Raw genomic sequence first — 27,108 nt, 5'->3', positions numbered from 1 at the left:
GTGCTTATATAGCTAGATTTGTTTTTTTTATTTTTATTCAATCACCCTCATATTCTAATGCAGGCGTGGGCGATCAGCAGCTTCAGAAGAGTAGACCGATAGGCGCGTAGGGACCTGTACTTCAACAACAGGCGGAGTGACACAGGCTGCACCCATGTGCTCTATTACATGTTGTGGAGAAGGAAGAAAGGAGAAAAATGGATCCTTCTGCTGGCAAGTATAAACGATGGCTAAAAACACAACATCTTTAGAATGGAGCCAAGCTACAGTAAAATAAATATCAAAAGTGCAATTCAACTGGCTAAATAAAAATACCCAAATCAAAAAGGAATTGGAACTACATAATAAACACGGAGAAGCCACAAACATTTCCTTCTACAATTGTGATAAACAGCTTAACTGGCCAACCTCATGTCTGTGAAGTCTTCCGAATCCTACAGCAGTTTTCCCTCAGACCCAGCACATGTACTGCCAAAATACCGACACACGTCGGGATACGGGAAGCAATTTTGTTCTAAAATTAGGAACCAAGGCCCAAAAGGGAGTTTTGCTCAATTATTACTGCCAGGAACTGCTCCTTTTATATGCATCTTACAGTTGCCACAAGATTCACGTGTGAGACCATCTGGGTTCCTTATCCCTGAGAATTCTGTGTGCTCATTTATATAGAATAATCACAAATCAGGAAGTCTACACATTAAGAAGGGTAGCATTAACCCCACCAGTGACTTAACGGACCATAAAACCTACAGCACAAGAGACCTACAAAGCTGCTTACACAGTGGCATGAGCAATACATTTATTGTACATTTAGTAAAAAGGATTATTATATCCAGGTACCGCAACACAGGCTAAAAACGCAAAAAAAGACCTACGATTTAATTTGAGATCACTTTTTTTTTCCAGCTAGTGCTTAATACTCAATACAAACGTATATGACAAAGCAGAATTTTGAATATAAATGTGTCACAAATCGACAGGCAAACACTGTGGAAACTTACTAGCAATAACATGAAGACATACAGAAATTAAGGTATGGGTTTGCACAATGGAAGTTAAATCTGAAAGGCTGGGATGTAGTTATGATCCCGCTAGGGCTATTCCCACTCATGGGTGTCCACAACACCTATAGACTGGGAATAGAACCGAACCCGCAAGGGGTTTCATTGCGCTCGTGCACCCCCCTGCCGGCATTCTGGTAGCTGGGATCTCGGCTTCTGTATTCTGACCGCCGTGAACCCGACCACTGGGTTCATATGCCCACCGCGAAAGGCTCACCAATTATGGACTAGTGAGGAAAAGAGGTTGTCCAAAGCAATTATATTTTATGCATCCTGGATTCTTAAGCTAAAAAGAACATTCACTACATATTGTTTACTACTGGAGCAACCTGTATTTTTTGGTTAAGTGAGCATTTCATTTAAACCAATACTCTAAAAGCGCTGCTGCCACTTCAGCATATGATCTTTATAACAAAGAAGTATAAACAGCAAACAGTCTAAAGTCTATTTTTGAACTGTTTTGAGCACTGGCGTAATGTGCTATCCAGATGTTTTTATCATTCCCCCCCAATCTCATACACACACACACACACACACTAGATTAACAGATTGTCTTAATCTTATGGGTGACAGGCTCAACAAGCTGTTCATTTGATGGTAAGAAGAAATTGAAAATAGTATGTACAGCCTTGGCCTAAAGGCTGATGTTCTGTGTCTGAAACTAAGCCTCAAGGGATTAATGCCATTTTTGAAGAATACATTGAAAACGGGTTTTCCTTCCTTGTGTGAATATGCCGAAACTGTGCAAATAAATATTGCCAGTGTAACCTATTTTATACTGGACATGTATTCAAGCTGAGAGAAGCCAAACTGTAAAGGTCCGTACACACTAGACAATATTGTCCACAAGATTGCTCATTTTTACCCTCCTGAGCGATATTGTTTATAGTATCGCCCAGTGTGTATACTGCGGACAATGAACGATGCATCGTTATCGTCCCCCTCCCTCGTCTGTGCATGCAGCTCAATTTGAACTATGGTCCAAAAGTTGTATGTACAGCTCTGCCACAGCATGACGTCACTGTGCAATATGCACACTGTTGGCGGCCCGGCCCAGGAGGGGAAATACTAGGCGATATCGCTCACGGAGCGAATCATCTGATGTGTTTGTACCTTTGAGTGCACCTGCAATACATTTAATTAATTTTATGCCCGATTAGAACTTCCACCATGGAATGAATCAAATTGTTTTTGGGAGCGTACTGGGGGCCCAACCGGCAATTCTCCATTGTTCTACAGTCGCCATTAACTTATCGCACCCAAATGCATCATGTTCAGACGCATACAGCAGCTAAACCCGTGAAAAGTAATGGGTGCACTGCCGAAGCAGCAGTTTGGGTGACCAAAGGCCAGGCTTTTTGCGGAATTTTGCTTGCCACCTCAGGAGGTTAAGAGCAGAAATAACTCCTGAAGAGCTCCTGTAGGGTGACCACTACTTATGGGTGCCCAAAAACAATTGAACTCCACCCCCCTATGAGCTGCAGTTACTATTTTCAAGATATGCAGGGCTCTATTCACGAACTTTGGCTAGGTCATCTCTCGCCTCTTTTCGTGGAGAAAATCTGGTGGCTCTTCAGGAGATTCACAGATACTCACACCTATAATGACCCAAACCAGTAAAGCTGGCCACAGTGATGAGCCAATCACCAACAAAAGATATTAAAGTAATTGCAATTGGCTGCAACCGTTAAAGTCTATAGCCATGCATGCACAGTATAGTAGAGCTCTTGAGGATCTTGTGGATTGACTATTGGTGCTTCTGATGGCTCCACTGCAGGGGACAAAATTGCTGATAGATTTCCAGGACAGACTGGGTAGACAGCATGCTTGTATGCATTCATTTCTTCCTCCATTTTTAAGTGAAAAACTGATGCTTCGGATTGCATCTGAATGGCCACAGTATAGTGACGGTGGTGGTGCGATGGGGAGGAGAAGGCAGGAAGACATCAGTGTTTACTGCTCTTATCCCCCAACAAGCCTTATTACGCCAACCCGAGAAAGTACATCTTTCTTGTGAAGTGATATGGAAAGCAGATCTTTCCATTCTATGAATCACTCTACCCATACTTGTCTATGGGGAAGCAATTTTAACATTAATCAGGGACTAAACTGGAGAAATCGTAAGACTTCTCCATGGTAGACCCCTTTCCTGAATAGGACTAGGTGGTGAAAAGCCTTGTTACAGTATCAATGCCGGATTGTGAATCAGGGCTTTTCACTACTTTACTAATACAGCCCCATAACAAATGGACATGCAACTTACACCCAATTTACGCCTAAGACAGAAATGCATACGACACAAGGCTGAAAAATATTGGTCAACCCCCACCCAATTTAAAAACATTCAATGGGATGATGTGACCTTACCTTAATAATTTTCAGTTTTCCTCACACAACACTATCAAAAATCCCCAACAATTAAATAATATGGTTATTGAAACATTTGCTTTCACATCACATAAGAACCACTTGGCCCATCTAGTTTGCCCCTTTTTAACTCTTTAGGTAATCTCAACCGTTTTTGATCCTTAGTTCTTTGTAGAGCTATACATATGTCTATCCCAAGCATGTTTAAAATTGCTCTGCTGTCTTAGACTCTACCATCTCTGATGGGAGGCTATTACACTTGTCCACTACCCTTCCTGCAAAGTCATTTTTCCGTAGATTTCCCTGAACCGGTCTCATCCCAATTTCAGCGCTTGTCTAATGCTTCTCTTCTTTAGAAGAAAATTTCCCTCCTGTACTTTTTAAAACCCTTGGTATATTTTAAAGTTTCTGTGATGTCCCCCTTTCCCTTCTCTGCTCCAAATTAAACATTTTATGATCTTTTAGTCTATCTTGGTAAGTTTTGTGATGTAGGTCATGCACCATTTTAGTTGCCCTGCTTTGTATGCTCTCTAATGTATTTATATCCTTCTGGAGATATGGTCTCCAGAACTGGACACAGTATTCCAGATGAGGCCATACCAATGATTTATACAGTGGCATTATTACTTTTTTTTTTTCCTGCTGTTTCCTCTCCCTATGCAACCAAGCATCTGGTCTGTTAGATACAGAGATAACATAACTGGGAAGATTACAGTAAGGTTTCATAGAGGCCTTGTGGGTAATGTTTATGAGCACTAAAAAGGAAATTATGATATTGCTCATTTTGCTCACATCCCTATGACGTGCAACTAAAAGTAAGCAACCATCAATACCTAAACACCACACAGAAAAATGCCCCAATAGAACCTCATAGCTCACTCTATAACACCAGTACTAAAACTGCTGCCATTTGTTCTCTTCCACCCTTTAACAAAGGTGTTAAATACTAGCGATATCATCTGCAAGTCCATTTTGCAGACTTTATAGAACTAGGACACATCATCATTCCGCTCTATGGGGTTTGAATTATCATCAAGACAAACCAGACAGAGAGAATATTCACATGGAACCATTAAGACTGAACCCGGACAAACAAGACAACTACCCATCTGTAGAATGAGGTCAATATCACGCAGAACAATTCAGTAAATTTCAGTCATCTCTAGAAATAGTGTAATAAAGTCAGAGCCTTAGGATGAACTACTTACATATTCTTTCACATTTTTCGTCTTCACAGCCTTGTAGGAATTATAAGCCGGGTACAGCATGCCAAACACCAGCCTAAAGGAAAAAGGGAACAATTAAAAACTTTTGCTAGAACAATACAGTGGATGAAAGTGAACACTTAAACTGCATGTCCTATATGAAGGACACTTTCTGACAGGGACAAATACAAGGGTAACCTACATAATCCAACAGAAACAGAAATACTTGTACCTGAATATGCTGTATTAAGAAACACTTTTACATTTCTGTAAATTACAGTAGTTTATTATGCAGATTACTGTCCAGTTTGTGTTAACAATGTGCTCCCAGGTGTATATTATATTAGGGATAATGTTGGCTTCCCCCCTATATGGTACATTCTAAAGATAACAGAAGATACCCCACCAGAATCGTGGGTATTTTGGAGCAGAAATCCACAATAATAAATATGGGTTTATGTGGCTAATAAATCTGTGCCATCAGATGGCAATGAAGAAACGTTCCTCCCCATAAAGAAAAGATGCTGTGAGGTTTATTTACAGCTTTGGGCTTGAACTAGAATCCTTTCCTAACTTTAAAGATGAGAGAATCTATGTTTTTCCAACATTAATATCTACTCATGCACTGTAGAGCATACATACATACATACATACATTGTATACCTTACTCAACCTACAAAGACTGGCATAAAGTTGCTGAAATGATCAGATATGGTATAACTCAATTGATCAGTGGTATATCACATTTGCCAGCAATGGCCAACATAAATAAGATTGCTTGGAGAAGAAATATAGCGTCAAATAATTTGCTGGAATATATATAAAATAATATTTTACGTTTCTCATGTGCTCTATGCGGGAAATGAGAGGATTGCCACAACCATCTACAGAGAATACAAATTATTTACAGGACTGTATAGATATAAATATTCTGCTGCAAGTTTTGAAATAAAGTACACAAGTGATATTAATAGATGTATGATCTATGGTAAACGTGGTGAGCTCTTATGTAATCACTAAAATGTTCATCAGGAAATCTTATGTATTAAGGAATAATGCTCTCCCTACTGTGAATTATATAGATAGAAGAGTGATGCTACACAGGCCAGAGTGCATTAATACAAGTCACACACCCCAGGTGGAACCTCGCCTTTTCCATAACCAGCAGTTGTGTCCATCTGGCGCAAGCGCAGGGAGAATAGTCACTCACAAACAGCACAAATGCTATAGCAAAATGCAGAATAACGATTCCATGGTTGGGATGTGAACAATAGAGTTGCAGCTATACACAGTCATCTAAGGGCATTAAATGTGATGGCAGATTAAATATATAATAAAACAAAAATAGCAATATACCATCACTATTATGTACAGTAATATCAAACTGCAAAAGCACAGTGGTATACGATAACACTATACAAATAATATAGTAACATGGACGCGGCATAGATGTTAATAGAATGCGGCAAGCTTCCCATACATAGCTATTGCTACACTGTGGTGCCATATTAAGGTGGAGGCATATTCTGTATTCATTAGCTTCAGTTTAAAAGCATCACCAAATAAACACATCAATGTGGTTGTATGGGGTTCCATATCCCCAAGCCTAATCACACAGACCTTGAGGGAAATGCAACAGCCTGCGACTTGCAAACATTGGCAGAGTTCCAGCAAGTCTTCCCAATGTTTTGCCTTTTAAAGGACTGCATAAAAATAAAAAATAAATATCGGACAGACTCGCCAAATTACTTTCCCCCCCTTTTCTGGAAAAGGAATAGAATCTCACTTGCCATTTTTCCTCTACATTGGGCTCATTCCATGGAGTCAGCCCTTCTACACTGTAGAGAACCAGAGGAAGTAGGAGCACAGGCACACTAAGGACTTGCCAGGCCAGGAAGGAAGGAAATGGTTATAATCTCAATCGTAAACCTTGTTCTTATGCACTGCCTGCATTACATTTGCCACATAAGGGCCTACAAATACAATTAAAAACATGAAACAAGACTAGCATTCGAGCAACAACATTACATTTAGGACAATAAGAGTCTTGGGTTTTATACCAGCGAGAACACAACTGCTTTTTTATTTTTGTAAATGTAATCTGGAAACTGGTGTCAGCTGAATGTAATTTATGATGTTCCGCACTGTGAGAGTTATGGCTGGTTTTGCTTAGCCATGTCTGGCAGTAAAACGTCCTGCTTTCAGTTTCCCGGCTGCACACAGCAATTAATGTAGCATTCTTCCATTGCTGCCTAACCTTAAAAAACCTTCACAGTGTGTTCTAACAGAAATGTGCAGGGAGTTAGGATCTGGAGCATTACTTTTATAAATTACTTGGGGTTGCACATAATTATGACAGGTTTGCATGCATATACAAGATACGGAGGAGGAATAACTATTTTCTTATATTTTATTTTTTAATACAATTGACGTTTGGTGTCATTTGGAATCATGGTGTGTTATATGCCTGACAGTCTGAGGCTTGAGTGGAACGTTTCATAGGCACACAGCAAATCCATAAGGACAGAGCAGCCAAGCCTGGACGCGCACTAGGAATGAAAGTGCTTCTATCGACAGCAAACAGCCTTCTTATTCTGCACTGCAGGGCAGGACCCATTATAATATATATTATGAATAAAGAAATGTGTTTCAGCCTGCGCTTTCCGTACCACTAGACGAGCGCCATATAGCGATATGAGCAGCAGAATGATACTGGGCAAAATATAAGCATTAATTATCGCTACCCACCCCATATGTTAGTCATATTTTTAAAATGTTGCATTTCAGCTTCATGCTTGTGTCTGGTGTATTTTAGCTTATAAAAGTGAACATGAAACATAACGCGAGTCACGTGGAATGACCCACATACAAAACATGTACAAAAGCAAGAGTAGGGTGCAGAAATGTTTAGTCTGTTCCCTGCCCTTTCTATTGTGCAGCTAGCTTACTCAGGTTAGGTTGATTTGTAGTTTGGAGACAAAGGGAGAATTAAAATGTGTGCACAGGATGCAATGTGCCTTTCTGCGACTGCACATTGCAGGATAGCCCGTGTACCCCACAGAGAAAACGTAAAGGGCAGATATAAGAGCAGCTGGACATGGCTGCGATGCTTAACAACAGCACATCACTGAATTCCCCCCCAAAGACCTGCTTCAGAATTTTGCACAGTTATTTAACTGTGAGCAGAACTAGCCAAGGTGGAATCTCCTCTGTGAGGAAAGCAGAAGGCAGCATGTATAGCAAAAGTAATGGACCTGCCGCCGATACTCAAAAGTACTTCCCGTTGACTGTTTTACCTGATTTAACTCTGCGGTTGGAACAAATACTTTCTTGGAAGAAATTTGTTCTGGGAATGTTGCCTGTAAATCAGATGTGTATCAGATATCACAGATGTGGAGATGTGACCAGGTTTAAAGATACCTTTTGAGTTTAGACTATACCTGTACCCAGGTGAGTTCGGACCTAAAAGTGGGAGTCATACTGGTTTAGGCTAATTCCAGCCTGAATGATAGACATCAGGGTAACTGATGAATTGAAGATACCTTTATGTGTGCACATCTCAGACACTCGGTGAGTTGGCAAAAGAATATCACTAATTCACAGCTTTTTATGTGCGTTGAAGTAATAGAATGCCCTGCTCTTTTCTGGTCTCCTGAGAGCAATGAATTACCATCAGGAGGGATACAGAATATGGATACATTCTATACAAGAGACGGCGCTTCTTATTGGGCCACTCATATTTGTGTATGTGGAGGGGTGGTGCTTCTGAGTGTGGACTATGCAGCAGTCTCAGAGTGCGGGTTGCTTTGATAATGCTGTATGCAATGGAGGAGCATTAAAAAAAAAAAAAAAACGACAATGACATGGCTCTCGAGGGAAAATGGAACTACACATTAACTATCTGGCAAAGCAAGCTGGGGGCTCGTCACTTCACAACACCTGGAGAGCCTCACTAACAATATTTCTTGTACTTTCAACACAAAATCAGATTTAAAAGGATTTGAAAAATATACGCTTAAAATGAACATGTGTGCACGTGCAAGAGGCTTAAGGCGGACATAAAATATAATGTTCCAAGCAACAGCCACTGGTATTTGTAAGCATACAACCTTGAAAATGCTGGGAACACACTGGAGGATATAACAGGCGTACAGCCAATGAATGATATATCGTCCCGTACATCTTCACAAAGTGTAAACACTATATATCTGACTGACGATGTGATGTAGTGTACAGATACAACCACATCCTACTGTGTGTACAGATGACCAAATGACCGCACAATATGTTGGCTGCAGGAGCCATTGAAAATCACAGATAGGTGGACATATTCAAACGGTTTCATCGGACCAGACATACCACGTGGCAAGTGTGTATGCACAATATCGCTTTGTGCATCATTACCAATTTAGCTACATCGGTCAATCAGATGATCCGTTGTTGAAGTCTGTACCCCAAATAAAGCATTCTTGCGAGCAGGGCCTTGCTACGTCTATGACTGTTACTACCCAGTTTTGTTTTATCATTGTGTCCAATTGTAAAGCACAATTGCTGCGCTATATAAGAAACTGTTAATAAATCCAATAAATAAACACAAACATTACAACTTTAATACGATTAAATCACAACTCGTACATCACAAGAATCATGTTCCTTTTTTTAAATAAAAAGAGCAAAACCATAAGTTCCACAAACCGCAGTGACACGGAAAACGTGGCAATTCCATTAAAACATTTTTACACTTCAGATACTGTAGATCATTGTGGCTATAAGGTTAAATGTTGTTGAACATTTTTCCTTTAGTTTGTTTTCCATGGCTGCTATTGCTATTTATTTACTATTGCTAATAATCATTTATTCTACCCTATTACCGGTATTTTACCGTATTAAATATAAAATACTTCTACTTACATACAAGGCTAATAACCAAACTGTACCAACATACATCACTTCACTCATCTCAAGATATCTTCCTAACCGACCATTTCACTCCGAACAAGATCTGCGTCTCTCATCCACACGTATATTACTTGTTCCCACTCAAAATGACAGGACTTGATCCAGGCTTCACCCACTCTGTGGAATGCCCTCCCACACACAATAAGACTCACCTCTAGTTTCCAAACCTTTAAACGTTCCCTGAAAACTCACCTCTTCAGACAAGCCTAAACCTTCAATGCTTCCCTATCTAATGTAACTAGAGTATCAATGCCTATTTTGCCTATTTCCCTATAGATTGTAAGCTTGCGAGCAGGGCCTTCTTACCTCTATGTCTGTCTTTACCTAGGTTGGTTCTATTACTGTTGTTCCTGTTGTAAAGCTCAACGGAATATGCTACGCTATATAAGAAACTGTAAATAAATAAAATAAATTTCTAATTTTGCAGTTCCCACGGCAACCACAGTCATGAGTCAGCAAGCAGAGAGGCTTTGACACCCCGCCCCCCCTCTTTTTCCACTGTGACATTTTCTCCCTCCTCTGCCATAATCTAAAATGTAGAACCAGTGTCTGTGTTTGGAAGCCATCATTCTGTGCATCCAAAATAATCTTCGAAAGGAGATAATGATTTGTAGGAGGAAAACTAACAACAATGACATGTTTGAAAAGGTACTTGCTATTTACAGAAAACAAAGTTAAAAGCTGAATTGCTACATTATACAAGCCCTCAGGAATTCTGCTACTTTTAAGATATGTTCATTACAGCTTTGTTGGAATATAGATAATCCACAAAAGTATTATTAAACTGCTACATATTATAAAAAAAAACAAAAAACACCCAGGGTGGTGGGTGTTTCCATCGAATGCAATGTTGTTTAGCTCCGAGAAGGAGTCACCTCATGTGTGCACTGTTCAGTACTGAGTGGCTAGCCGCTGTGGAATTCGTCTGCACTATGTTGAGTAGAGCGATTAATGGTGCATACACACGGATAGATTTGTCAGAAGATGTGGGCTTTCCCAATCGATTGGAACGACCAATCTTTCAAATCGTTCTGCGTGTATGAAAGAAATATCTGCCAATGGGCATACCCGCCGCTCGTTTACAGAAGTCTATGTTCTTTCATGCATGCGGAAAGATCGTAGACCAATCTTTTGCATTGTGTTTAAATCGTTTTATGTGTATGCACGATGAACGATTTGGTGAAAGCTAAATGACTGGCTAACCGCTCCCCACCACCATTTCCTCATTCTGTGCCAGGCTGGATGGAGAAGAGACACAGACAGCACTCATCGCTTTTGTTTTCACAGTTTCTACAAGCAGCATGCAAGTAACATGTTGCTGAAAGGCTGCTGGTAACCAATGTATATATAAACCTTGCAGCAATGTATTTTTCACTGTCCACCAATATGTCCTATACCTGTGTAAAGTCCCCCAGCATGTCCCCCAGACACTGGCCAGCATTGTTTATGCTGTGTCCCTTGTGATTCTGCACACTGTTTGTCCCTCCTGCCACTCCCTATATGCTTCTGCAGTCATGAATGCCCCCCAGTAACTGGCCAGCATTGTTTATGCAGTGCTAAAATGGTAGGTGCTTTTTATATCCTCTACTTCAGTCACACACTTTATTTAAATTTTACCCCAGACAAGATGAATTTTGTGCATTTTTGTGTAAGCGATAATCGTTAAAGATCAATCGTTTGTCCAATCGTTCACTATTTGACACCAAATCGTTTGTCCTGGAAATCGTTAACGATATTTGATCGTTTGCCAAATCTATCCGTGCGTATGCACCTTAAAAGGCCCCCACACATTAAAGTGACTCGCAAACAAGCAATGTGGCTAACAATTTCCCTTGAACTCCCTGGCAGTCCTGCACTCGCGATAAAGTGTATACATATAAGACAGATCTTGCAAAAGATCTGAGGTGTGGCCACATACAGGAGCATGCTGTTGTTGACGACAGCTTCAGATCTTGCCTGCAGCTTGGAAGAACTGAAGATATGACAAACGAAATGCAGAACCGCGCAATGTCGTTAGCAAAATGTACACGATTTGCACTTTTACTAACGATATATCGATCCGATGTGCCGAAAACGTGCGCATCATGTGCAAATACCATTCTAACGTGTGGGGCCTTAAGGCTGAGTTTACATCAGACGATAGGTCAGCCAATCCCACAGATCGGAGCAAAATATTGTACACATCTGATTTGTAACCATGATTGCGCACTCCTGCCCACCGACATCAGCGTTGTCCCATCTGTTCTGCACATCAGATGGGGTGACCCAGCAGCTGACCGCATGCAGCTGAACGTAGCTAGTGAACGACATATAACATGGTCATGCACTATACCATTCTGTGTGTACGGGCAACCTATGTATCCCGTTGGCCACGATCGCTGTCGTTCTAATGTGTACCGGGAGGTACTTGATATACCGGCTGTCGGGATCCCCACAGCTGGTATACCGACAACTATTCTCCCTCTTGGGGTGTCCATGACACCTCTGGAGGGAGAATAAATAGCGTGGCCCACAGCGGCGAGCGCAGCGAGCCTGCAAGGGGCTCTTTTGTGCCTGCCCCGCTGCCGGCATTCCGGCGGTAGGTATCCCGACTGCCGGCCACTCGTAGTACACCCGTGTACCCAGCCTATGTAACAGATGCAGTGTGTGAGAAGTGCAGGGAAAGTGTGAATAGGCTTAGTGTACACCCTTCGCAGTACGCAAGGGAGAGGGGGGGGGAAAGTTGCACAGATTCAGACTAAAACATTTGGCTTTGGGGACTGGGAGGGAATAACAATGCTCTAAATTGACGTGTACAATGGGCCAAAAGTGGCTTGTGCTGAGCACAATTACACACTTAGGACTCCTTTGCACTGATTTTTGTGTTATACGAGGATTGCTGATGTTGGGGAATGAAGGATGCTTAACAAAGGGCTGAACAGGATGGGCTACAACAAAACCGCATCTGGACAATATTATTAAAATAAGCAATATGGGTGTAAGTTGAGGAAACTTGGAGGCATTCAGGTCTGTGATTAACTGCAGAGTTTTTATAGAGTACAGACTGGCTGGGCTTTAATGCCTGCTCAGAGGAACCATAATCACAAATACTCACTAGCAATGAATGTGTGTCTCAAAATGTAGCGGTTTGCATAGGAAAATTAAAAAGGTAACATAGGAAAATTATAAGTCTGCAAGAAGGCGACAGATAACGGTAAAGGGCCCCATACACTAGAACGATAATGCCCGATTTCAGCAGATTTCGGGATATATCGGGCATTCGGCCTGATATATTGGGCATTTTGGAGGTGTTTCGGATCCGATCCGATGCGCGTTCCCGTGAGCATCGGATCAGATTATCCAGATCGACAGTGCTGCACTAGCGATCATGTCCGACCTCGCAGGCATGGCTGGCATCGCACAAGATACATCGTATGCAAAAGGACAGCATATGATGCATCTTGGGCGATCCTTCCGCCAGGGAGGCTGCCGGGGTGATCGCCTGCGACATGACGGTCGGACATGTCGCAGTAGTGTATGGGGCCCTTTAGTCATACTGCTTAGGAGGACAGCAGAACTTTGAGTAGTGCTGAACTGCTGTGACCAGGACACCATTTCCCATAGCAGTACATTTGTATAATCACACACACACACATACACATATGGATAAAACCAGTGGTGGGATTCAAATAAATTAACAACCGGTTCTATGTCCTAATGACCATTTTAAGTATACCGAAAGGTAGTTTAATAAGTCATGCATTTAATACTCAAATAACACCCATTATGCGTTATGCCACACACTGTAACGCCAATTACATATTATGATACACACAGTGATGGCCCTGACACCATTTTATGCCCACACACAATAATGCCACTTACATTGCTAGGGGTCTCCTGTGCATTGCCAGGGGTTTCATACGTGTTGCTAGGGGGTCTCCAGTGCGTGGCCAGGGGTTTCTTACGTGTTGCTAGGGGGTCTCCTGTGTGTTGGCAGTGGTTTCATACGTGTTGCTAGGGGGTCTCCTGTGCATTGCCAGGGCTTTCCTGTGTATTGCCAGGTATCTCCTGGCCGCTGCATCAGTAAAGTAGGGAGGGTGGGTGCGGGCATCAGTGGTTACTGCTAGCCCCCGCAGTAGATTGAGACACGCTGGGGGCTGTGGAAGCGCTTCTGTACCATAGTAGTGTAAAAAAAACACCCTCTTAAAATGCCCGCCGCCGAGGAGACAAGCACTAGAGGTCAAATGTGACCTCTAGCGTCTGTCTCCTCCTTGGCCGTGGCCATTTTTTTTTTTTTTTTTCATTGCTATGGTACAGAAGCGCTTCTGCAGCCCCCAGCGCGTCTCAATCTACTGCGGGGGCAGCGGCGGCAAGCTCTACTGGGGTAATGGAATCGGCGCCTATGCTGGTGGCGCTCATTAGCAAACGGTTCTCAGAACCATAACTAACATTAGGTATCGGTTCTGAAGAACCGGTGCGAACCGGCTGAATCCCACCACTGGATAAAACCCTGTTCAAAAATCCTTAATAGCCCAAATCTCAGACCTCCAATCAGGCAAACACTCAAACTAAAGATATTTTAGATATTTTAAAAGCACAGGTGACAACGCAGGAGTGTATTCTTAATATATCTAGGTTAGCAAGACAATAACACTCAGCAATAGAAGACACTAGACCCAAGCACTGAACACTTCTTTGCCAAATCAAAAGCTATTGTTGCAAATTGGGATTCAGCCCAGACAAGTTCAATTTCAAAACAAAAACATGAACCACATAATTATCCTCAATAAAATGTATGCAGTGTGTAAATACACCCAAACTTTCTATCTTGCCACACTGATAGCACATTTGCTTTATGTCATTGCAACTTTATTTTATTTTCCTCTCCAGTGGTTTAGATGAGGAGGTCCACCCAGCCTTTAATTCTCTTTTCTGCTGTTGCTTTGGCAACCAGAGGAACAGCGCAGCAACAACAGATTGTAATTCACGGCCTTAGGACACGGCAGAGCTGGAAGTTGGCCAGTCTCCAGGCTTTCTTCAATGTTTCATCTATGAGGGGGATGGGAAATTGAAAAGAAAGAAAAGAAATCTAGAACTAAACTACACAAGTCTCATTTTGTGGAAAAAGACCGCTACAATTAACAGTATTTACGTTTTGAAGTGGGCCTCAATGTAGGGCAAAATGAGCCTCAAAATAGCAATTAGAAGACATAGAACACGTAAAGCAAAATAACATGCAACGACCAGCAAAGAAAAAACTAGCTTCAAATAAAAAGGAAGAAAGGGATTTCTATTGATTTTACATAGGGAATATTTTTCTCTAAAGAGGGGGTACTCACAGAGCGATATTCTAAGCAATCTGACTAGATTGCTTAGAATTTGAGCATTATCGCTCAGTGTGTACCCCCTACAGCGATAGCGATGCGCAGCCCCGCGCATCGCTATCGCTGGTGCTAGATTGGTCGCTCACCAATCTAGCGGGTGAAATGAGCCCCCCCCCCGCACGCTCAGCACAGATCGCGCTGTGCTGAGCGGCTCGCTCAGCACACATCTCTCCCGCATCGGCCTGTCTATATGGGCCTTTAGTTGCTAAATGATATCTTCAGCTCATTTCTGGTTCTATCACACCAGAGAGTGACAAAGATAATCTATAGATTGTAAGCTTGCGCGCAAGGCCTTCCTAGAGCCCCGTACACACGGGGAGATGTGTGCCGAGCGATCTAGCACAGACTGCTCAGCACACATCTTCCCCCCATTCAGTACACATAGCACAATGTGTGCTGAGCGAGAGGGGGGGGGGGGGGGGGGGGGACTGCTCACTTCACACAGCAGTGAAGTGAGCGATCTACTAGATTTGGCATGAATGCCAAATCTAGAGTCAGCGATAACAACACACGTGACCGCGCATCACTATCGCTATGGGCATACACAGTCAGATTGCTTAATATTTAAGCACGGATCTCTCCGTGTACACCCCCTTATAACTCTATGTCTGTCTGTTATTACCCAGTTTTGTTCTATTAGTGTTCCACTTGTAAAGCGCAACGGAATAAGCTGCGCTATATAAGAAACTGTTCATAAATAAAATAAAAAATAAATGTAATTTGAGAGGTGCGAGAGAAAACTAGCATTGTCAGCACTATTTTAATTTGCATATGTTAGCGCAGCCAGGAATCTCCACTATGTCTGGCGGAACATGTGCAGAATTAAATCCATTTCATACACCATACATTGGTGGGATACTAGAAAAGGACACTAGTCACATCAACTACGCAACACTCTACAGAGATTTACGTCAGTCCCTGCCCCATTGGAGATTACACTCTATAGTCCCTAACACAGAACACATACTAGGTTACATTTTAATAAGCAGACAATTATTTATGTATTAATGGTTTTATTTAACAATTAATAATGATTATAGAGACCATATAAGTCAGTCACATTAGTCCCTTCTCCAGTGGATGCAGCAATTAATCTAAAACTATTTTTCTGTAGTATGGAAAAAAAGCCACACAAACACATGGAAAACATACAAACTCCACAAAGATAAGGCCTTTGTAAGAAATTAAACAAATGGCCCCAGTACTGAGAGTCAACGATGTTGGCCAAGGTGCAATCTGGTGTGACAAGTAACTCTGGCTAGTCAGGAGAGCATTATCACACAAGCCCCATTAAATAATAGAATATAGCCCCTTTAATAATTATTAGGCAGCAAACTCTATATAGAGCATAGCACACAATCTGCTTTCAAGGATATACCAGAAATCTAGTAACAGTTAAGAAAATCTGAAGCAGACCACGTATTGTACGCAGAATGATTAATATGGCGGTGAGATATATGCTAAACACCACATATTACAATCCATTATGTATGCATAAAGCATCACAAGCACAGATCTCTCACTGGTAGTCATTACACTACTTGTCATTTATCTTCACCGCGTAGCCTGTGTGCGCTGCATACCAGATTTGTTCAGTATCTCAGACAGCTCATAAAAAGCTGTCATTATAATACAATATTTATCAGCTATACACTGGACTTGCATATTTGAAAAACGGATTCTTAAAACATAAAAAAATAATACTTTATTCCATTGTTATCAATTTACATAACATGTTTTTTAAGAAATAAACACAGATTTTAAAAAAACACAGTCAGGAGTAATTATCCTTAGTTAGTTTTATTGAAGAAATAGCAGAATATGGGAGATCTGTCTTTTAATATGGAGGATGTGGGTGCCATCGCGTCATATATGGCAATATACAGGGCTGCGAAAGAGGGGACAGCGGACCAGGGTGCAATGCTAAAAGGGGTGGGGGGTTAAAGGAAAGGAATATTTAGGAGCATTGGTCACAGCTGGGAGTTTCTGTTTTCCTTCTTGACACAGGTGATAACATTCCTACTTATGGCTGTAGAACTATATATAGCCTGGTCTGCTACTAGTCATCAGAACACAACTACCCTTTAACAGGTGTAATGATACACTTCCAAACAGGCGTATTTGCGCTTGCTGCCAACTGTGGGGAGCCTGCAGTTGTATAAAAACTCCCTATTCTTATGTCAGAATGCCCCATTACAACCCACTTACACCTCTTTGGTCGCAAGTGTAAATGCCATTAAAAAGTGTGCATGCTTAGCTTTGTAGTTGCACACACACTCTCACTTTACAAATTGCATACTTATAACAGTTGAAATAACCATGTGAACATGAATTAGTATTTATATAAAAATATTATACATTTATTATAAAATGGTGTGGTATGTGGAGACAGATTTCACCCACATGATTGGACACATTAGATCACATGACCGTGCAATATTTTCCAACGACCGCACACCTCAGGCCTGATCAACATCCAATTGTCATTTGAAACCTCATCACAAAGTCACAGCTGTATCAATCCGCAAGTGTTAGCAGTACCAGCTCTCACACAGACACTGCTCACTGCTATCGTTGATTTGTATTGCGCATTATTTATAGGTGGGGTATTGTTGATGTGTGTTGTGTTTATTGTTTCATATTCAATAGCAAATGCGACGCTCCTGGATATCAGAATAGGAACTTTTGTTTATATAAATCCCTACGGGAACCAGAGAAAGGGACATGACGTATTTTCGATGCCGTATCCGGAAATGCAGCCATGAGAAACGTCTGTGCACTGGGACAGAGGTTATGAGGGCGCCGGATATGACGTATCTGGATGCCACACCCGGAAGTGCGACCGTGATGTAGCAGGATGCTGCACCCGGAAGTGTGGCTAATACAGGTGTATAGAGGTTGCTAAGAGACTGATCATATGACTGCAACCAAGGTCAGCTGACTAAGAGGCGGCGGTGCCGATTGGAGAATTTTCGAGCACAACTGTCAGTGATTTATCTTGTTTAAATTCTGCTAGGGATTGGTTGGTTCACATATTTAAAGATTGTATGGACATTGGAGAGGCACTCAGAAATACGACAGTCGGATTTGGCCGCTCATTGAATACTGACCTGTCGGAAAGGATCAGACAGGTATGGAATACACCCCTATGACTGATATTTCTGACAGAAACATTTCCCAAAATGCCATATTTACCACACAACTCAAATGATATCACATCAGACCTCATCACACATGACTTGTACAATGATGATCTTTTCAAACAGCCACTTCAGAAGCAGCAAACAATTGTGTCACCCTACATTATCTCCACATAGAACTATTTTGTCGCAACAGGGACCATTTTATAAGACAGCTATACCACTCTTGGGTGTCGCTCTGATATACGCACGTCTTGGGTGGCTGAACGCAGAAGGCCGTCACAACACACACCAATGGGTGCGTATATCAGAGAGAGCGCGACTGCACACCCAGGAGTGGTATATCTGAAATAATATATAGGAAGACGGCTGGATTGGCAATCCAATCATTGTGATCATGCTGCCTGTGTGCCCATGGCAAATAATGCACAGCTCCACAGACACCCCCCCTCCAGCAAGGAGAATCATCCACGGCACTGCAGGACTTAATAAATCAAACAAGTTTATTGCAACGATTCGGGACCCAAAGTCCCATCGTCAGGCTCCCGAATCGTTGCAATAAACTAGTGTGATTTACTAAGTCCTGCAGTACCGTGGATGATTCTCCTTGCTGGAGGTGGGGGAAATCTGTGGAGCACCGATCAGGTCTGAATTAGGCCCCCTGTTAGCAAGAACCAAAGAAAAAACGCACAGCACAGACAGGTCTGAATTCCGCCCTCTGTTAGCAAGAACCAAAAAGAATCGAATATATACCAATAGTGAGTTAGCACCCATATATTATTAAAATCCAAATAGAATCACAGTATCATCAGCATTTACTGCTTAATAGCGGAATATAACTTCATTTATACTTTAAAAGGACAAATATCGAGTGTTCTCCACTTGATTGACAAATTTATAAAAAAAAAAAAAAAGTCATAAAATAACAGTATAGTCCATTGTTCCACAATAATCCTTTTTCACAGCGAATCTGATTTATACTCCTTCTATGCACGCAGATAGGAGGTAAAAAAACAAACAAAAAAAAAACAGAAATAAATAGATAACCCAACACGTTCAGTCTCTTGTCAAGACTTCATCAGGGGTACATCTTACTATGAATGAAGTAATCAACATCAGAAGACAATATAGTATATCTGAATACTCAGGCTTAACCAAAAGGGGCATACAGTTCTTATCATGGCCCAATTACCTGACTGATTCAGAAATACCATATAGTAGATCAGATACTAAGAGTAAACAAATTCAGAGAGGATCCCCGGTGTTTTCAACCTCCTAGTGATTCAAAGTGTACTCTCCTGTGGATCCTAGTATCAGAGATCTCACCTAGTAGCTGAGACTGCTGACCATAGTTTTTCACGCCTATTAAGTAGGTTGTCCCCGTCAAGTCCTGCGAGTGCCACCAACTTTCCATACGGTGTATAATATAGAATAAAAAAATACCTTTAATATAGAACATGTCTCATGAGCACAAGTACAGTACACAGGTCTCAGCAGATCACGGGTAATGGATAAGCTATGTATTTAGGATGATTGGTTCAGCCAGCACCACCTCCACTATATATGGGACCTTTGTTTAGTCTCTAAAGGTGGGTATACACTGGATGATTCGCTCCCTGAGCCATATCGCATCGTGTTCCCCCTACCCTCCCGGGCAGCCGACATAGTGCGTACGCACTGAACGATATTGCTACCGATATTGTTCAGTGGCGCCACGCGGCGGCCGGCCTAAACATGCAGTTTTGGACAATAAGTTCAAACTGACTAGCATGCACTGGCGACAGAGGGGGCCGTCAACAATGCGCACATAGTTTGCAGCACACACTAGCCAATATTTAAAACAATATCACTCAGAAGGGTAAAATGAACGATATCATCTAAAATATCACCCAGTGTGTATGCACCTTAAAATGCCTCCAAGAAAACGGCTAGGGAAGTATTGCAAAGAAACTGCAATAACTTGCAATGAAAATAGACTGAGGGCCTAATTCAGACCTGATCGCAGCAGAACATTTGTTATCTAATGGGCAAAACCATGTGCAGCGCAGGTGGGGCAGATATAACATGCCCAGAGAGTTAGATTTGGTTGGGTTATATTCTATATTTATTCTATATTTCTGTGCAGGGTAAACACTGGCTGCTTTGTTTTTACACTGCAATTTAGATTTCAGTTTGAACACACCCCACCCAAATCTAACTCTCTCTGCACATGTTACGGCACCCATACAGTTGTGCGATGCCCCACAACGCGACATCGCGGGGCATCGCACCGGCAGTGCTAAAAAAAAAAAACACGAGATCGCACTGCGATGAGAGAAATATTATGTGCAGCACATACTATCATGAGACACGACATTCGAGCGGCGTGCCGGCGCATCGCGTCACATGGTACTTTAAATGTGCATACAATCCTTCGATTTCTCTCACAGATGCGGTCGAAATCGAAGGATAGCACCTAATATCTCACAAATGCATGGGCATCATTATATCTGCCTCTCCTGAGGTGCATATGGGAGGTCATTCCGAAACGATCGTAGCTGTGCTAAATTTAGCACAGCTACGATCATTCACACTGACATGCGGAGGGACGCCGAGCACAGGACTAGCCTGCCCCGCATGTCAGTGCCGCCCCCCCCCCCCCCCGCAGAAGTGCCAAGGCATTGCACATCGGCGATGCCTTTGCACTTCAAGAGTAGCTCCCAACCAGCGCAGCTTTAGCGTACTGGCCGGGAGCTACTCATCGCTCCCCGGCCCGCAGCAGCTGCGTATGACGTCACGATCCGGCCATGCCTGCGTTGGCCAGACCGCGCTCACGAAACGCCCCGCCCCCCCGCCCAGTGACCGCCTCTGCCTGTCAATCAGGCAGAGGCGATCGTAGCAGAACGACGGCCTTCGGCCGCCTGGCATGCGCAGTTCTGACCCGATCACACCGATGCGATAAAATGCAGCGTGCAATCGGGTTAGAATGACCCACATGGTTTTGCCCATTTGCTAACAAATTTACTGCTGCAATCAGATCTGAACTAGGCCCAGAGTCATTTGAATAGCACCAAGTGGCTGCTTTTTGAAAAGACATCCATCCATTGCAGGGACACTACAGTTTGACAAACGGACAATGCAGAACAATCCACGTGTTAGCGGTTAATGCATTTTCCCCTCTTTGCCTGGCTCTGATTTCAGCTCTCTTCACATTTCCATTTGCTGTTTCCATGGCTGAGCCCACAGTGAAGCTGAAAATCTGGACAGATACAGGCTAAACAGCTGGAAAACATCATCAAAGTCCTGCCAAATACCGCATAGAGCTGGATGTCAGCAGAATCCAGTGGTAAATATGGATGAGCTGACAACTGTCCAATCAGACGTTATTTATTTGCGCCCTCACCTTACAGTGTGGCTTACGCCTCTTCCTTTTACACCCTTCTAAATAGACCCATAACAAAAAAAATTTACATTGGCATACTTACACAGACGTGGAACATTTCTGTTTAGTCAGAAAAGGGAACGCAGAGTTCCTAGTCTGCATGGAGGATAAAATAATGTTCTATATTCCAGGAATACCCCGGAGTCTAGAACCAGACAACCAGCAGACATTTAGATATCGCAACCTATTTCTTTCCATCTCGCACACACAAAACAAATTACCCCTTATACTTTAAGGGCCAAACAATCACTGCATATGACGTTACTGCAAATAATTACATTACTATTATTTATTCTGTACAAGTATAGGATCTATTATCTGTGATGCCGGAGACTTGCTGGTTTTCAGGGTAAACAGATCTTCAGTCACTCCAAACTATCCTCAATCTAAGCTCTATTCTAAGCTGCCCCTAGTACTTTTATTTGCCAGTGTCTATAGGAAAAATCATACAAGTGATAGCAGATAAGCATATATATAGCAGATAAGGCACCACTCAGGTAATGCAGCAGACAGCAGCTGTATTACGTTTCAATATACTTTAGTTATTCTATCGTTATCAGGTAAGTGGAATAAAGTACATCAAAATGTTGTAATATAGACGTTATGGTAAGAACTTACCGTTGATAACGTGATTTCTCTTATGTCCACAGGTATCCACAGGATAACATTGGGATATGGTTGAGCGACAGCGGAAATGGCACCAACCCGGTCACGAGCTTTCTGGCCTCCCAGGATGCATCGGGGCCTCACCATACAACAGTCCCGCCCACTGACTCAGTCAGATCAGTTCTTTCCAAAGCGATTTAGGCAGGAGCATCAGGTAGAGACCTGTTTAGGCGATAAGAACACACATGCACACCCTTCCATACAAGAAGGAAGAGGTTTAGCGATTGTCTAGATCCTCAAATCAGGTGCGTCAGGGTGGGATCCCTGTGGATACCTGTGGACATAAGAGAAATCACGTTATCAACGGTAAGTTCTTACCATAACGTCTATTTCTCTGGCTGGGTCCACAGGATTATCCACAGGATAACATTGGGAATCCCAGAGCCAATTTTAGTGGTGGGGACGCTCCTGATTACACAGGAGGACCTTTCGCCCGAAGTCTGCGTCATGAGAGGCAAAAGTATCCAAGGCATAATGTCTGATGTATGCGTTTATGGAAGACCATGTGGCTGCCTTACATATCTATTCTGCTGAAGCACCATGTTGTGCTGCCCATGAAGGACCTACCTTACGTGTAGAGTGTGCAGAGACATTAGCCGCAGTAGGGAGATCTGCATGAGAATAAGCTTCTGATATTACCATTCGGAACCATCTCGCCAGAGTCTGTTTACTAGCAGGCCATCCTCTTCTATGGAATCCGTAGAGCAGGCTTTTTCAACCAGTGTGCCGTGGCACACTAGTGTGCCGCAACCAGTTGCAAGGTGTGCCGCGGAGTCAGAGCAACTTCCTGCACCTTCAGAGTGAACTGTTGGCCCAGACTCTTCTTAGAGGATCAGTCGTGCTCCAGCCGTGACCTATGCCTTTAAAACGCGAAGGTGTGATATCACAGGTCACGGCCGCCGCGTCTCACCACCCAGCCAGCCCACCCGCTTGCATATACATCTTCCAGTTCCCACCTGCAAACACAACTTTCCTTGCACACCCACATCCACACCTGCCTGACCGCCCGCTGTTCAGTATTAGCAGAACTCCACTATGAACAACCCCCGCCACTGAGGGACAGGGAATAGGACAGCTGACCGTAGGGGCTAATATTTGTTATTTTATTTCTCCTGTGGGGAACAATAGGATTTATGTGGGGAGAATAAGAATGTATGGATTTATGGGGGAAACAATGTGAATAATTCATGTGGGGAGCAATAGGATTTATGTGGGGAGAAATGTGATTGATTTATGTGTGAGGAACATAATTTATGTGGGGAGCAATGTGATTGTTTTTTCTGTGTAGGCCAATGTATGTGTGGATTTTTTTTTTTACTGTGAGGGCCAATATGTGTGTTTTTTTTTCCTGTGGGGAACTGGTGGTGTGCCTTGGCAATTTTAAAATATTGTTCGGTGTGCCGCGAGTAAAAAAAGGTTGAAAATCACTGCCGTAGAGGATGAAGAGAGAATCTGTCTTTCTGATGGCACCAGTACGATCTATGTAGATTCTTAAAGCTCGGACTACGTCCAGCGACGCTTCTCCCGCAGATAGTCCCGATACCTGAAAAGCTGGGACTACAATCTCTTCATTCAGGTGAAACTTTGAAACCACCTTAGGAAGATAACCAGATCTCGTTCTGAGAACTGCTCTGTCTGGAAAAAAACCTAGGAAAGGAGACTTACATGATAATGCTCCTAAATCTGACACTCTTCTGGCTGACGCCATTGCCAGTAGAAAAAGCACTTTAGCCGTTAACCATTTAAGATCTGCTCTCTTAAGCGGTTCAAATGGAGGACCCTGGAGGAATTTAAGAACTAAATTCAAATCCCAAGGAGCTGCAGGAGGAACAAATGGAGGTTGAATATGTACTACTCCCTGAAAGAAAGTACGTACATCCTGTAAATCAGCAATCTTACGCTGAAACCATACAGTTAACGCTGATACTTGAACTCTCAAGGAAGCAACTTTCAAACCTTTATCCAATCCTGCTTGAAGAAAATCTAAAATCCTGGATACTTTAAAGGATCTTGGATTCAAATTTTTTCCAGTACACCAATGAATATAGGCTTGCCATATTCTATGATACACACGAGCTGAAGAAGGCTTTCTTGCTCTAAGCATAGTTTAGATTACTCGTCTTGAAAATCCTCTAGCTTCTAAGATAGAGGTTTCAACAGCCACACCGTCAAATATAGGCGATCCAGATGACTGTGGCAACAAGGACTCTGCCTTAGCAGATCTGGACGTTGAGGGAGCAGTATCGGTGCTTCCATGGACATCCTCAGTAGATGTGTACCAATGCCTTCTTGGCCAAGCTGGAGCTATTAGAATCATTACTCCCTTTGCTTGCTTTATTTTTCTCACTACTCTGGGTAACAGAGATATTGGAGGGAACAGATACGCCAGATGAAATTTCCATTCTACTGACCGTGCGTCTACAAGGACCGCTCCTGGGTCCCTTGTTCTCGATCCGTACCCTTGAACTTTGTTGTTTAGACGAGACGCCATGAGATCTCTCTCTGGTAGACCCCATCTGTTCACTAGTGTCTGAAACACTTCTGGGTGTAATGCCCATTCGGTTTCCTGAATGGTGTGGCGACTGAGAAAATGCGCTTCCCAGTTCAGAACACCTGGGACAAACACTGCTGACAATGCTGGGAGATGGAGTTCTGCCCATCTTAGAATGGGAGTTACTTCCTCCATCAGTCTCCTGATGTGAGTTCCTCCTTGATGATTGAGGTACGCTACTGCTGTCGCATTGTCTGAGCGAATCTGGACCGGTCTTCCTTGCAGACTGTCCTTTGCCTGAACTACAGCCAAGTAAATGGCCCTTATTTCCAACAGTTTTATCGGCAGGCGTCTTTCCCTTGCGGTCCATTTTCCCTGGTTCCATTATTACTCCCTTTGTTTAAATGGTCTGTCTGTAGCCACCACGCCAGAGACCTTTTTACGTTTACTGGAAACTTTATCATCTGCTTTTTTATCGTCTGATGATTTCCGTTCCATTTGGTCAGAATAAGGTGATGCAATGGTCTGGAGTGGAATTGCGCATATTCCACCATGTCGAAGGTTAATACCATCAGACCCAACAGTCGCATTGCTGCATGGACTGACATTGTCTGGGCGTGCAACGCTTCCTGAGCCATGACCTGCATCTTTTTCTCTGGTAAGAAAACCTTCTGTAGTTCTGAATCCAATATGGCCCCCAAATGAACCATCCGCTGTGACGGACTCAGACGACTTTTCCCAATTTATGAGCCACCCGTGTCTCTGTAAACAAACTATTGTCTGTTGAAGATGGCTCAGAAGTAAATCTTGCGAATGTGCTAAGATTAACAGGTCGTCGAGGTATGGGAATATTCTTATCCCCTGTTTTTGCAGACAAGCTGCCATAACCACCATGATCTTGGTAAACACCCTGGGTGCTGTTGCTAACCCGAAGGGCAAAGCTTGGAACTGAAAATGTTCCTGGAGGATGGCAAACCTGAGGTAACACTGATGAGACAGTGCTATAGGTACATGTAGGTACGCATCCCGTACATCCAGAGATACCATGTAATCTCCCGGTTCCATGGCCAACATTATGGAGCGTAACGTCTCCATGTGGAACTTCGGGATCCAAATGTATTTGTTTAACATTTTTAGATTGAGAATTGGTCGATATGACCAATTTGGCTTCTGGATCAGAAACAGATTGGAGTAAAACCCCTGTCCCCTTTGTGATGGAGGTACTGGGACAATCACACCTGACTGCAGTAATTTTCGGACTGCTTCTTGCAGGGCATAGGCCTTCGACTCTATACGAGATGGGCTGGTGCAAAAAAATCTTTGAGGAGGCTGCCTCCTGAATGGGAACCCATACCCCTGAGATACCACCTTCTACACCCAAAGCATCTGTTGTTGACTATTGCCATATGTGTGCAAAATGAAGGAGTCGGCCCCCAATCCTGGAATCCTCCAGGCGGAGGCCCGTCTCTTCAGGCTGATGGTTTCTGTTCAGGCTTGGAAGCTGGCTTTTTGCTAGCCCACTGCTTCCTACCCCTGGTTTTGAACTGGGGTTGCTTTGACTCTTCTTTAGCTTTCGCTTTGCTTTGCCAACGAAATGAGCTAAACTTTGAAACCTTGGACTTAGGTAGCCGGAAATCTGACCTTCTTTGATTCAGCCTCTGATTCTAGGATATCAGATAATGGTTTCCCAAACAATATATTACCAATGAAAGGCAATGCTTCCAATTCTTTCTTGGATTCCGCATCTGCCTTCCAGGTATGTAGCCAAACTGCTCTGCGAGCGGCTACTGTCAAGGCTGAAGCTTTAGAAGCAACTGTACCCATATCAATTGCTGCTTCTTCCAAGTATTGGGCAGATTGTCTTAAACGGCTAAAAAGATCCTCTTGCTCCCTAATAGGAGAAGAGATATTCTCTAGTTCCTCTATCCATTCGCCCATTGCCTTTGCTACCCAGGCCGAAGCCATAGCAGGTCTTACCACTGCTCCTACTAGAGAAAATACATTTTTCAAAAAGCTATCTACCCTTCTGTCTGTGACATCATTTAGTGAGGTAGATGACAGTGGTAAAGCAGATTTATGCACAAGTCGCAGAACATGTGCATCTACTTTTGGAGGAACTTCTCTTTTCGAATATTCCGCAGCTGGAAACGGATAATAATTCCATCTTTTCGGAATCTTATATTTCTTACTGGGCGTCGCCCAAGACTCATCCATCATTTCCGTCTGCTCATCTGACGCTGGAAATTCCGTTCTTACTGATTTTGTTCGTTTGAACACAGGTGCTTTAGATTTTAACACCGTCTTAGCTGGCTCTTCCAAAGAGAGAGCAGCCTTAACAGCATTAATAAGTTCAGCTACATCCTCTGAACTAAAACTCTGCGACTGATCATCATACGGAGTATTTGAATATACTGTATCATCATCTGTTGTAT

General features: G+C 42.8%; 1 protein-coding gene and 1 long non-coding RNA gene across 2 annotated transcripts in view; one reads left to right on the top strand and one right to left on the bottom strand.

Annotated features, from left to right (window-relative positions):
• LOC135056523 (uncharacterized) overlaps nt 1-308 on the top strand; it is a 43,693-nt gene extending 43,385 nt beyond the window's left edge. Inside the window, exon 3 of the long non-coding RNA XR_010244002.1 lies at nt 64-308. This is a non-coding gene — a long non-coding RNA (uncharacterized LOC135056523). The remainder of the gene's footprint in view (nt 1-63) is intronic.
• Nucleotides 1-27,108, bottom strand: part of REEP3 (receptor accessory protein 3) — a 211,547-nt gene that overhangs the window by 103,436 nt on the left and 81,003 nt on the right. The window contains exon 2 of the mRNA XM_063961825.1: nt 4,637-4,709. Coding sequence (XP_063817895.1) covers nt 4,637-4,709 — 73 coding nt within the window. The remainder of the gene's footprint in view (nt 1-4,636; nt 4,710-27,108) is intronic.

This window comes from Pseudophryne corroboree, chromosome 3 (genome assembly GCF_028390025.1).
Source record: "Pseudophryne corroboree isolate aPseCor3 chromosome 3, aPseCor3.hap2, whole genome shotgun sequence".
Classification (NCBI taxonomy): Eukaryota; Metazoa; Chordata; class Amphibia; order Anura; family Myobatrachidae; genus Pseudophryne; species Pseudophryne corroboree.
This window is presented reverse-complemented; position numbering and strand designations above follow the sequence as displayed.